The 12170-nt window shown below is 44.4% G+C and overlaps 1 protein-coding gene across 1 annotated transcript in view; it reads left to right on the top strand.

The window, feature by feature from the left end:
- LOC119970640 overlaps positions 1 to 12170 on the top strand; it is a 39417-nt gene that overhangs the window by 13033 nt on the left and 14214 nt on the right. The window contains exons 4-6 of the mRNA XM_038805578.1: positions 337 to 468; positions 3652 to 3801; positions 6067 to 7273. Coding sequence (XP_038661506.1) covers positions 337 to 468; positions 3652 to 3801; positions 6067 to 7273 — 1489 coding nt within the window. The remainder of the gene's footprint in view (positions 1 to 336; positions 469 to 3651; positions 3802 to 6066; positions 7274 to 12170) is intronic.

The raw sequence follows: 12170 nt of genomic DNA, 5'->3' as shown, positions 1-12170 counted from the left end.
TAATGGTTTCAACCAGTTCCCCCTCAACTCAATTGTAATTTTCAGCCATTTTTAGCCATGCCAAATTAAGGCCTTACACGAGGTAATAACAATCTGTGAAAGGGTTTATATTACGGACAACCTTCCTTCATTTGTTCAACATAAAATTTATCAGTCGGTTTATTCATTGTAACATAATTTATTCCTGCATCTAACTTGTAAAGCTGGATGATTATGACAATCTGCAGTAACAAGATTAATTCCAAAATGTTCACTGTTTGCTCTGTAAAAGCAGACTTTAAAATGTTGAATAGTTTATTTATAATTCCAGCAATTTTGTTCTCACCATACTTTTAGGTTGTAATTACGCCAGGAATTATAGAGACAACCCAGGTGGTTCGCCAAATAGCAGACTTCACTTTGCTTTCAAGCAATCAGGATCCATTCACGTGGCTTGACAGGTCTTGGCTTTCCACTCTTCCATCTGAGGTTTGTGTTTTACGCTACAAACGAGGAGTCTTACCTGTTATTTTATTGTAGACACCGAGTGGGTAAGTAATCATTACCACCTCAGTTTACATGAAATATCCAAAGGTATGTTAACCATTCTGGACACTCAGTGCAGAGTGGACTTTTGCTCCCTCCTGCTAATGTGAGTCATTGCTCACCTGAAAATTAACTGATCTGCAATTTTAGCCAATATAAAATAGAACTGGCAACAGGAAGAGAGATGTTTATATTATTTGTTACCTATTAATCTTTCCAAACCAACAGAAGAACCTTTAACATTGCATTGAGCTGAAAGAAACAGTCACCGAAAAAGATAAAGGAACAGAAATCCATCAAATGTTGACCTAATTTTGAACAACTCCATGTAAATTGTCAGAGGAAAAATTATAGAGCATACTCTTTAATTTTCATGAACTCATAATCCTTCCAAACATATTGAGGGGTGGAGAAAGTTCCCTGCTTCAATACATGGGTCTGTTGGCGATGCACATTTTTCATAGCCTAGAACTTCCATTAACTTGTTCAGATGATGAAACAGCAGCAAAGAGGGACTTCAATTTACCACTAAAGGATAAAGCCATGTATGCATCTCTGCTTTAGTCTCTTGTTCATATCCACATCGCCACTACCCTTTAACGCCATGGGCATCAATTATCTAGCAAATCTCTTATGTGGTACTTTAATACTTATCTTTTCAAGTCCATGTACACAATAAAAGAACATAAAAAAAGTAGAAATAGCAGCCTCTATACGTGGCTGAAGAATATGTGGCTGAAGAGAAGGTGTGAGGGGGAGGGTTTTAGATTCCTGGGGCATTGGGACCGGTTCCTGGGAGGTGGCACTAGTACAAACTGGATGAATTACACCTCGGCAGTACCTGGTCTGATGTCTTTGGGGGAGTATTTGCAAGAGTGGCTGGGGAGGGATTAAACTAAAATGGCAGGGGGATGAGAACTGAAGCAAGGAGTCAGAGGAGGGGAAACCAGGACCAAGGGCCAGATTCAAAAGCAGTGGGAACAGGACAAGTAATGTTAAAAGACAAGTTTAAAGGCTTTGTGCCTTAATGTGTAAAGCAATCGTAATAAAGTGGATGAATTAATCGCAAGTAGATGTAAATGAAGATCATTTATTCAGGATTACCAGGACATTGCTGCAGGGTGACCAGGGATGGGTATCCAGAGGTATTCAGTATTTCAGAAGGACAAACAAAAGGAAAGGCAATAGAGTGGCAGTGCTGGTTAAAGAGGAAATTAATGCGATAGTGAGGAACGATATTAGCTCCAACAATGTGGAATCTGTATAGGTAGAGCTGAGAAACACCAAGGGGCAAAAAATGTTAGTAGGGATTGTATATAGACCCCCAAACTGTAGTGGTGATGTTGGGAATGTAATCAAACAGGATATTAGAGACGCATGCACTTAAAGGAACATCTGTAATTATGGATGATTTTAATCTGCATATAGATTGGGCAAACCAAATTAGTCACAATACTGTAGAGGAGGAATTCCTGGAATACAATGCTTTGAATGCAAACACTTGCAGGTAATTAAGTCTTTAAGATCCAGAGATAGGGGTATGCAAATGCTCACATTCAAAGAATTGTCTTGCACCTTTGACATTGACTATATATATATGTTTCTGGAACATACCTCTTCATTCACCTGAGGAAGGCCCAGTGCTCCGAAAGCTAGTGATTTGATATAAGCCTATTGGACTTTAACCTGGTGTAAGACTTCTTACAAAGATTTTAGAGCAGAGCACTTTGAAAACAATGGCAGGATCAGACTGAGTCAGCATGGATTTATGAAAGGGGGCAGCACGGTGGCACAGTGGTTAGCATTGCTGCCTGCGGCGCTGAGGACCTGGGTTCGAATCCCGGCTCTGGGTCACTGTCCGTATGGAGTTTGCACATTCTCCTCTAATCTGCGTAGGTTTCACCCCCACAACCCAAAGATGTGCAGGGTAGGCGGATTGGCCATGGTAAATTGCCCCTTAATTGGAAAAAATAATTGGGTACTCTAAATTTTTTTTTTTATGGATTTATGAAAGGGAAATAATGCTTGACAAATCTACTGAAATTCTTTGAGGATGTAACCAGTCGAGTTGATGAGAGGAAGCCAATGGATGTGCTTATTTGGATTTTTAGAAGGCTTTTGACAAAGTCCCCAATAAGATATCAGCGTGTAAAATCAAAGCGCATGGTGTATTAAAGTGTATTGAGAGGGATATCAAACTGGAAAACTGGGACGGGATTCTCCGACCCCCCGCCGGGTCGGAGAATCACCGGGGGCCGGCGTCAATCCTGCCCCCGCCGTGTCCCGAATTCTCCGGCACCAGAGATTCGGCAGGGGCGGGAATCGCTCCGTGGGGCAGCCTTTTCCTTCCGCCTTCGTCATGGTCTTCACCATGGCGGAGGCAGAAGTGACCCCCTCCACTGCGCATGCGCAGTGATGATGTCAGCAGCTGCTGACGCTCCGGCGCATGCGCGGACTTTTGCCGGCCGGCGAAGTCCCTTCAGCCCCGGCTGGCGTGGCACCAAAGAATTTCCACGCCAGCCGGCGGAGCGCCAACCACTCCGGCGCGGGCCTAGCCCCTCAATGTGAGGGCTTGGCCCCTAAAGGTGCCGAGACTTCCGCACCTTTGGGGCGGCCCGACGCCGGAGTGGTTCACGCCACTCCATCACGCCGGGACCCGCCGTCCCGCCGGGTAGGGGAGAATCCCGGCCCTGGAGTGAGGGATAATCACAGGTTAAAGAGGTGTGAATTGTCTCAAGCCAGGACAGTTGGTAGGATTTTGCAAGCCCAGGCCAGATGGTGGGGGGTGAATGTAATGAGACATAAATCCAAGGTCCCGGTTGAGGCCGTACTCATGCGTGCAGAACTTGGCCATCAGTTTCTGCTCGGCGATTCTGTGCTGTTGTGCATCCTGAAGGCCGCCTTGGAGAACGCTTACCCGACTGAATGCCCTTGACTGCTGAAGTGTTCCCTGACTGGAAGGGAACATTCCTGCCTGGTGATTCTCACGCGATGTCCGTTCTACCGTTGTTGAGTCCGCTGAATTACGCCTGTTGTATTGTGTTTTTGCATATTCATATTTGCCATGTGAATTATATGTGTGATCAATTTAATTGAATGCAAATAGATGCAATTCTTTCATTATAGGATGAGAAGCAGCTGCTTAATTTCCCCAGTTTAAATTCACTGGTCGCACAATTAATGTTAAAAAAAGCACCATCAATGGCGTGGCTGCTGTCAGCAACTGTTAATGAATTGCAGGATGTCCTTCCTGAGGTTCCAGGAAAAGCTCTGAAGGTCAGGCACTTTTCAGATTTAAATAATTCAGTAATATACTCAGGTTAAAGGCCACTGAACCGGTTACAGACTATGGTGTGCTGTAGCATATTACACAGATTCGCGCTCTAATAATAGCTGATTAATTGTATCCTGTTGTGTCTTTCTTCATTTAATGTTACTCGTTTCCAAAATAACACCAGTTGAATTGAATGTCACTTTGAGTGACAAGATCAATGCTAAAAGTTTACATGTGTGCAGCAGTGATTCTAACCTCTAATCTTTAACATTAATGAGACAGCTGGACAGAAAAGCTCAGGGAAGTAAAGAGAAGGACAAGTAGTTTGTTTCTACATACTAACTTGATACCTGTTAAATAATTTCAAAGCACTGAACCACTCCTCAGCTTTGGTGTTCTATTTACTATCTCAGATTTTGTTGCCCTCTTCACCCTTAATATGTCCTCCTTAAACCTCCCTTCATATAAACCCTTCAATCTATTTTCATAGTTACCCCATTAATTTCACCATACTCTAATGACTTTGATTGGTGTTGAATCTGCCTATAATTCTGGGTTTGCCATATTTGCATTAAATTGGTATGTACTAAGCATGGCAACAATAGCTTGACTTTAGATAGGGTGTGATCTGACGGAAAGTTTCTAAGTGTCATTTGTGGCGGGTTTAGAATCATAGAATCCCTGCAGTGCAGAAGGAGGCAGGTTCCTCACCGTTATCTAACAACATTTGGTCACTTTTTTGGGCCCTGGGGAGTTTCCCACCGGTTTAGCCCACACTTAGGGCGCAGTTTAACTCAAAGGCAACAAACTTTCTCGGCACTCGCAGCACCGAGAAACACATGGCTATAAAATGCCGCTCGCGTTAGATATGAGGATGAGGCCACATATAACCCCATTTTGTGCACTGAGGAGCTCTGCTCGCCAGAACCCCCCAGTATAGCGAGAGATCGGGGCGCCATTTTTAAATGGCATTCCAATCTCCAAGACCTCCGACGCAATCCCCCCACCCTGTCCCCCATTACTATATTGGTAATCCTGTGGCCTGGACTACAATCTGGATACATCAAATCCCACCATGGGGAATTTGAGTTCAATTAAATAAATTTAGAAGAAAAAGCTAGCATCAGTAATGGTGGCCATTAAACTTCCAGATCACCTTAAATTTTACTTGATCTGGCCTATATGTATTTCCAGGGCCACAGTGATGTTGACTCATAAGTGGCTTCTGAAATAGCCTAGCAAGCCTCTTAGTTGTAAAGGGATGGACAATCGATGCTGGCCTTGGCAATGATGACCAAATCCTGTGAATAAATAAAAAATGCGGGGCAAAATCTTCTACTCTTGCTGCTGGCGAGCTTGGAGATGAGAAGGACTATTTACCTGCCACCTTTCCACCTGCACCAAAATTAAATTCTGGGCAGGAAGGCCCATGATTGATCTTCCTGGTTTACCGCCAATTGAGGCCCTTAAGTGACTAATTGCTAACCACAGAAGGGCTTCAAACCACTGCCGCTGGGATTAGCCCAGCTGTAAGCAGCTTGTTGCCGTGCAGCGTGCACATAGGTGAATCTGTGTTTGTCACCTCAGGGCAGAGTGCCCCTCGATGAAAGACATTTGGTGCCTGATCAAGGAACTGGTCAACGGAATGGGGGGGGGCCTGCTGATAGCCACCATCTGTCCCTCCTCCAAAACCCCCACCGCCTCTCCTCCCGACCCTCACCCTAAGAACCCCCACTCGCCATTTTACTTATTCATAGCCTGGATTCTCCACGAAGCTGGGAATCTGGGGATGTCCTTCTGGCAGCTACCACAGCCTTCTCAGTGTCGCTGGGCGGGAAGTGCTCCCCTGGGATCTTGATTCCAGGGGAAGGCCCATGGGTGGCCTCCTCTCTGCCTGAGTTGCATGTGGTCCGGCAGGTCTTCTGAAAAGAAGCACCACAGGTCTCTACAGCTGTCAGGCGAGACCCCTGACGCCTCCATAAGATTCCTCCCAAAGAGTCAGGACCTTGTGAACGACATAGGCTAAATTCTTTCATACTAACAGTTTCTTTTACTTCATTGTGATTTGAAAAACAACATTTTGAAAATATCATTGTACAATGCAAACAAAAGTTGCCAGCAGAAGATTTAAAGAAAGCTGCACAAATGAGAGGAATCAGATATCAAAGGTCTGGTTTGTGATTAGGATGTTCACTTTAGTACATGTGTATTGCTCGAAACTCACATGCATTCATGGTGTGCATATGTAATGAAAACTGTTCTTCTAGCTTTTCAGTGAGATTACTGCTTTGCACAAGCTTAGCTCATCACAGGAATCAAGAAAATCTCAAGAGGAATTGACTTCTGACAAAGCTATGTTAAGTTTTACACCATCTGCATCGGAAATACTTGACCATGAGCTTCGCCCAGGCTATGAAGTAGTGAGGAGTGTTCACTCAGAGAGACCTGAAGAATTGGAAGGCCTGGAAATGATTAACTTTCATGGTCCAAGGGATCTGTGGGAGACCGGGAACGTTTTCTTGGAGACACAAAATTTCAGTCCAGCTTTTGAACCTGGTGTTACCCTTTCACCTTGCTACCAGTTGAATAATCGCATACATTCCGAAGTGAGGCAAATGGCAGGAAATCTGATAAATGAGAAAGACTGTCTTCCTCATTGTGTTGAAAGTTCTGGTTACAATGTTGGAGTGCAGTATCAGAGCAGTATGAGCTCTGGAAACACAGTCCCATTTGTAAATTCTCACCAAATAGAACTACCAAGCAATACATTTTTTGATCAGCTGAATCATTTAGCAATAAATAAAAGCTCAGATGCTGGGGAGAGTGACATTTACTTTGAAAAGAGCAAAATGCCTTTTGTGGAGCCGTTTTACACGGGTGAGCACGCATACACTACAGAACCCAAGTATCAAAAAAGAGCAAAAGAGGCGATGGGTATAAAAGTGAACAGTAACTCACAGTATGGCTTCTTTCCTCAACACAACGTGGGCGTACTTCGCTATGGATTGAGAGATGAGGCCAATGACCTTACAGCAATGCAGAGTGTTGAGACACATCACCCAATACCCTCTCATCAGGTTTTCCCAGTCTTATCAGGAAAACATTTGGATGATTCATTTTACCCGTTAAGTGAACATTTTGATCACCAACGTAATAGAGCTGTCGGAGCTGATCATGAACAAATGCTGTACATTACACCTGAATTTACAGATTATAACCCACAACCTAGTGGATATACATATGCAGACATACCTGACGTTTGCAGTAGCGCTTATTTTCCCTTTAAAGCAACTGACTTTTGCAATGAACCTATAGAAAGGCAGGCCTTCGAATATGAAGTACTTAGAAGAAAAGGAAAGAAAAGACAATATGCTGGGACTAAAATGAATGAATGGATAAATTCACCTGCATCGAGCATCGAGGCATCTTTATCTGATACAGCAGCATTTTACACATATTCAGCAACTTCGCCAGGTAAATATTTAATTTATTTTCTTTTAGTTGAGAGCCTTGATGTTTATCTCAAAAATATAATTGTCTATCTTATTGTAATTATGCATCTGTTTACCTCCCACTTTAACTCTGCCTTTGCCTGTTTGTATTGTTTCTTTCATCAGTAACTAGAATTTCTATTGTTTAAAAAGGTTTTGAACAAAATTAAAACATATAAAGTATATATTTTACAGTATAACTCTCACCAGGCCTAACAGGGCCATACTGTGGATTAATGGGTTACTTTAAGAATACCCCCAGACATGTCCCCAAGCTGCCAGTTCAACATAACTGGGGTAGGCAGACTTGGTCACGTGCAAGAACCAGTCATGAAACACTGAATTCTGCATTTGCAGACATCTCTGGGAAACGTACCAACCAGCGCTGCTTGGCCCACAGTCCTCCTCTTGCTGTTCAGACATTGACTGATGAGTAAATCTCCACTGTGTTTTACCCCTCCCTAATTCTGCCAAGCCTCAGGTTCCTCTTCCATTATTTGACCAAACCCCAAGTTCCCCTTTCACAATGATGGCACCCTCATGCTGCCAAACGTCAACAGCTCCATCAGAATGTTACCAAAATTCAGTTTTGCCTCCAGAGCTATCCAGACCCAGGACAACAGCCTTACTTAGAATATCGTTCAAGGTTCACTTAATCAACTTCAAGATGTTTTCTGATCATTGAGTGGAGTGATTGAATGTCTGCTCCTTTGAATGATCATCGCACCCAGCCCAGCATTAAATGTGCTGCTGAATGGTTGCACTTCTCAGCATGGGGCTCAGGTTTATGTGAGGCTAGCACCACATGAAGTTTGCCTGCGGTACGTAAAGCCAGACTGCACCTCTAAAAAGTGAGGTCCAAATGGCTGCAATAGAGGTTAAAACTACTTGGAGAATGTTTGAATATCTGAAGGAAAGAACAGAATGGTGTACCAGGGCAGCGAGCATGCCTGCAGCTTTCAGATGCTGCACTCGAGTCCTTAGTGCAGGGGGTCAACAGGAAGAGAAAGGCTCTCTTCCTTACGAGGGCCAGGAGGCTCTGCAGACAAATACTGAGAAGGCAGTGGGAGGAGGTGGCTGTGTTGCCATCTGTCTAGTACCAAGGATTTACATGCGGTGCCACAAGTAGTTTAATGATCCGACGTGCGTGGTCATGGTCACTGAATTAATCCTTACATGCCATATCATATCTGCTGTACTACTAGCCACATGCACTGCTTTACCCACCACACCCCTTTCAATCATCTACCGATAGTCAATGTCACCCATGACTCAAACCTCTAATTCATATGCTTTACTTAATTTTCAAACATTTAATACTGCAGCAAACCACTCACACACACACACATCTCACAGCTTGCTCACACTGCCAGTTATTCAATCGTGGCACCACATTCACTGACACATTTTCCTCACTTTTGGAGGACACCGTGATCCATAATAGATGGCAGGAGCAGCTAACATGACAGGGGTCAGGTATGGCTGTTTGTTGTCAGTTCCATGGAGGAGATGGCGGTGGGAAAAATTGAAGCAGCCATCACGGAAGCCTTAGCCAGCAGCAGGGCTGAAACCTTTCAGGATGATATTTTCTTGTCTAATTCACTTTATCAAATCCCATTTCAGCCTCAAATGGATAATCTATGATGTACACAGTGCAATTGGCTTAACTATGCATCTCTTACTCCCTGTCTATGTCCCTCAACCCAACTGTGCCCTTATGTTTTTATGCTAACAGATACCTAAAAAGGTCCACCAGGCCTATCAATGAGACAGAATAAAGACCTTGAAGGAAAACAGACAGAGATAAAAGAAACACTGTTATTTGTTCTGTAGTTCTCAGCCACAGAGCTCAGATACTCACATTGATTCACTTTAAAGGGTAACATAGAGATATCTGCAATTGCTGAGCCAACCGGTATAAATGGCCCACAATCTGGCCAAGGGGAAAGGATAGCACCAATGTCTACTCCCCAGAGGGTAAGGCTGCACATGGGCTCTGATGCAGAGTACTCAAATGAGATCTTCAGTCGAACAATGTATAGAAAGAGGCAAATGGGCACGCATAGAGAAATTGTACCTGAAAGCCTTTTGTCACTGAGCATGTAAGAGTCCAGTGAGGAAGTTAATAATTTAATTTTAATAATCTTTATTGCCACAAGTAGGCTTACATTAGCACGGCAATGAAGTTACTGTGAAAAGCCCCTAGTCGCCACATTCCACCGCCTGTTCAGGTGCACAGAGGGAGAATTCAGAATGTCCAAATTACCTAACAGCACATCTTTTGGGATTTGTGGGAGGAAATCAGAGCACCTGGAGGAAGCCCCCGCAGGCACGGGGAGAACGTGCAGACTCCGCACAGACAGTGACCCAAGCCAGGAATCGAACCTGGGACCCTGGCGCTGTGAAGCAACAGTGCTAACCACCGTGCTACCGTGCCGCCCACTGGGGTTATCTCCATGAGAACACATGCGGACAGACATGATGCATCGTGTGAAATCTGAGTGATTGGGAATCACGAGGTTTGGACAACAAACTATTTATTGGAATAACAATATATACAGAGTTCTAGGATGCGCTGCTGACTTCGACAGCTCCAGGATCGATTTTGCCCAGGAAAGCCCACGCTCAGCCCTGCGATCCACGTACTACAGCCCAACTGGCCGACAGTGTGACATGACCTACCAAATTCTCACCCCTTCAAGGTGCCCACTGCTACATTCCTCCCCCCCACCTTAAGTTCCTCACTACAACATACTATAAAAAGTTAAACAATTTACAAGACAAGATCAATAACAAATATTTTTAGCACAGTTCATTATAAACTCAGGGTGGAATCTTACCAGAAAATGGCAATGTTAGGTCCGGTGAGAAAAACCATGCAAACGTGGGATTTCTCATGGAATATTGAGCCTCTTAAAAAAAGACTCCCCATGTGAATCATGCTGCGCTTTTGCCGGCTTCCCACTGATTAGCTCTCCCCAGGGAAATTTAATCACTGCAATCACTGGGTAGCTCCATTTAAATCCTCCCCATCAATCGTTCCAGATTCACTTGAGGGATCCAGACTTTTTAATGGAGTTCAGCAGAGGCAGGATATCTACCCATGCTCCAGGAAAAGGCCCACCAAGCAAGGTGACACCCCCCACCTGGCAGGCTATAGCTACAGTAGTGAGTGTCAGCTCACTCCAGAAGAGGACGGGGCAGCACTGCAAGAAGAAGAAGATGAATGACCTTCTCCGGGTGGCCAGGGTAAGTCTGCCACCTCCAGTCTCTCACTGCTCACCCTCACCTACCCTTTGAACCTACAAGGTGATCTCTCACACAACCACCTTGTGGGCTGCCCACCTAACACAACCCCCCCCCCCCCCCCCCAACACACACACCCACGTTACTTGTGTTAGGTGACAGGGCAGTTGAGTGGATGCATGAGGCCCAAGTCTGCATCCACATGGGGCACCTCAAAGATGCCCCCCCCTCTTGACCTTTAATGGGTGAGTGATCATGGACTTCACTATGAAGCCTTGCACTGGATGTCACATCAGCGTATCCTGTGTGATGTTAATTCTTGTAAATAAAATCATATGAACTGAGGGACAAATTAAAGGGAAAGTCCCATCGGTGGCAGTGAACTTTAGCTCTTTAGATTTCATTGGTACAATTGACTTGTCAATGAAAGTTGAAGTAGCATATCACACAAATGACTGCCTCTTGTGGCAGGCGAGGCACAGCGGATTAGAGTGAAGCCTGCAATCAGCATGACAATTACATTCCTAGAGGCCACCCTCATTCTCCCATTTCACAGCCCTACACACTAATTCCTGGCAGAGAAACTTACCAGACAAGTGGAATTGAAAAGACTCTAGATGGGTAAAGCCTCCTCCTGAGAGTCCTCCACCTTCTCCCTCTTTGGGATACAAATCTTTTTTTACTGCCTGTGCTCCTCTGATGTTGCAGTGCATGTAAAATTAGGGAGGTTATGATTCATCTGTACCTACATTGGAAAGACCACATCTGGAGCGGTGTTTAGTGTTGGGCTCCTTATTTAAGGAAGAATGTGAATGTATTAGAAGCGGTTCAGAGAAGGTTTACAGAACTAATACCAGGAATGGGTGGGTAGTCTTATAGGGATAGATCGGGCAGGTTAGGCTTGTATCCCCTGGAGCTTAGAAGAATAAGTGTCGACTAGATTGAAATCTTTAAAATCCTGAGGGGTCTTGACAGGGTGAATGTGGACAGCATGTTTCCTCTTGTTGGAGAATCTAGAACCAAGGGTCACTGTTTAAAAATAAACAGAGATACAAAGAATTTTTCTCTCGGAGGGTATTGAGTCTTTGGTACTTCCTTCCTCTAAAGGCAATGATGTGGAGATGCCGGCCTTGGACTGGGGTGAGCACAGTAAAGAAGTCTTACAACACCAGGTTAAAGTCCAACAGGTTTGTTTCGAATCACTTATAGCCAGGTTCCGCACACATGAGTGCGGCCTCAACCGGGACCTGGGATTCATGTTGCATTATATTCACCCCCCACCATCTGGCCTGGGCTTGCAAAATCCTACCAACAGTCCTGGCTTGAAACAATTCACACCTCTTTAACCTGTGATTATCCCTCTCTCCAGTTGCTCCGTCTGGACCTGTAAAGAGTTAATTACCTGCAAAGACTTGCATTCAAAGTATCGTATTGCATCTTTGACTTTGTCTATATATATGTTTCTGGAACCCACCTCTTCATTCACCTGAGGAAGGAGCAGTGCTCCGAAAGCTAATGATTCGAAACAAACCTGTTGGACTTTAACCTGGTGTTGTAAGATTTCTTACTGTACTCAAAGGCAATGGAAACAGGGGGTGGGATTTTCCCAGAAATTGGCAAAGGCCGACGGTGCG

This window comes from Scyliorhinus canicula, chromosome 8 (assembly GCF_902713615.1).
Source record: "Scyliorhinus canicula chromosome 8, sScyCan1.1, whole genome shotgun sequence".
Taxonomy (NCBI): domain Eukaryota; kingdom Metazoa; phylum Chordata; class Chondrichthyes; order Carcharhiniformes; family Scyliorhinidae; genus Scyliorhinus; species Scyliorhinus canicula.
The sequence above is the reverse complement of the archived record's forward strand: the minus strand, read 5'-3'. Positions and strand labels throughout refer to the sequence as shown.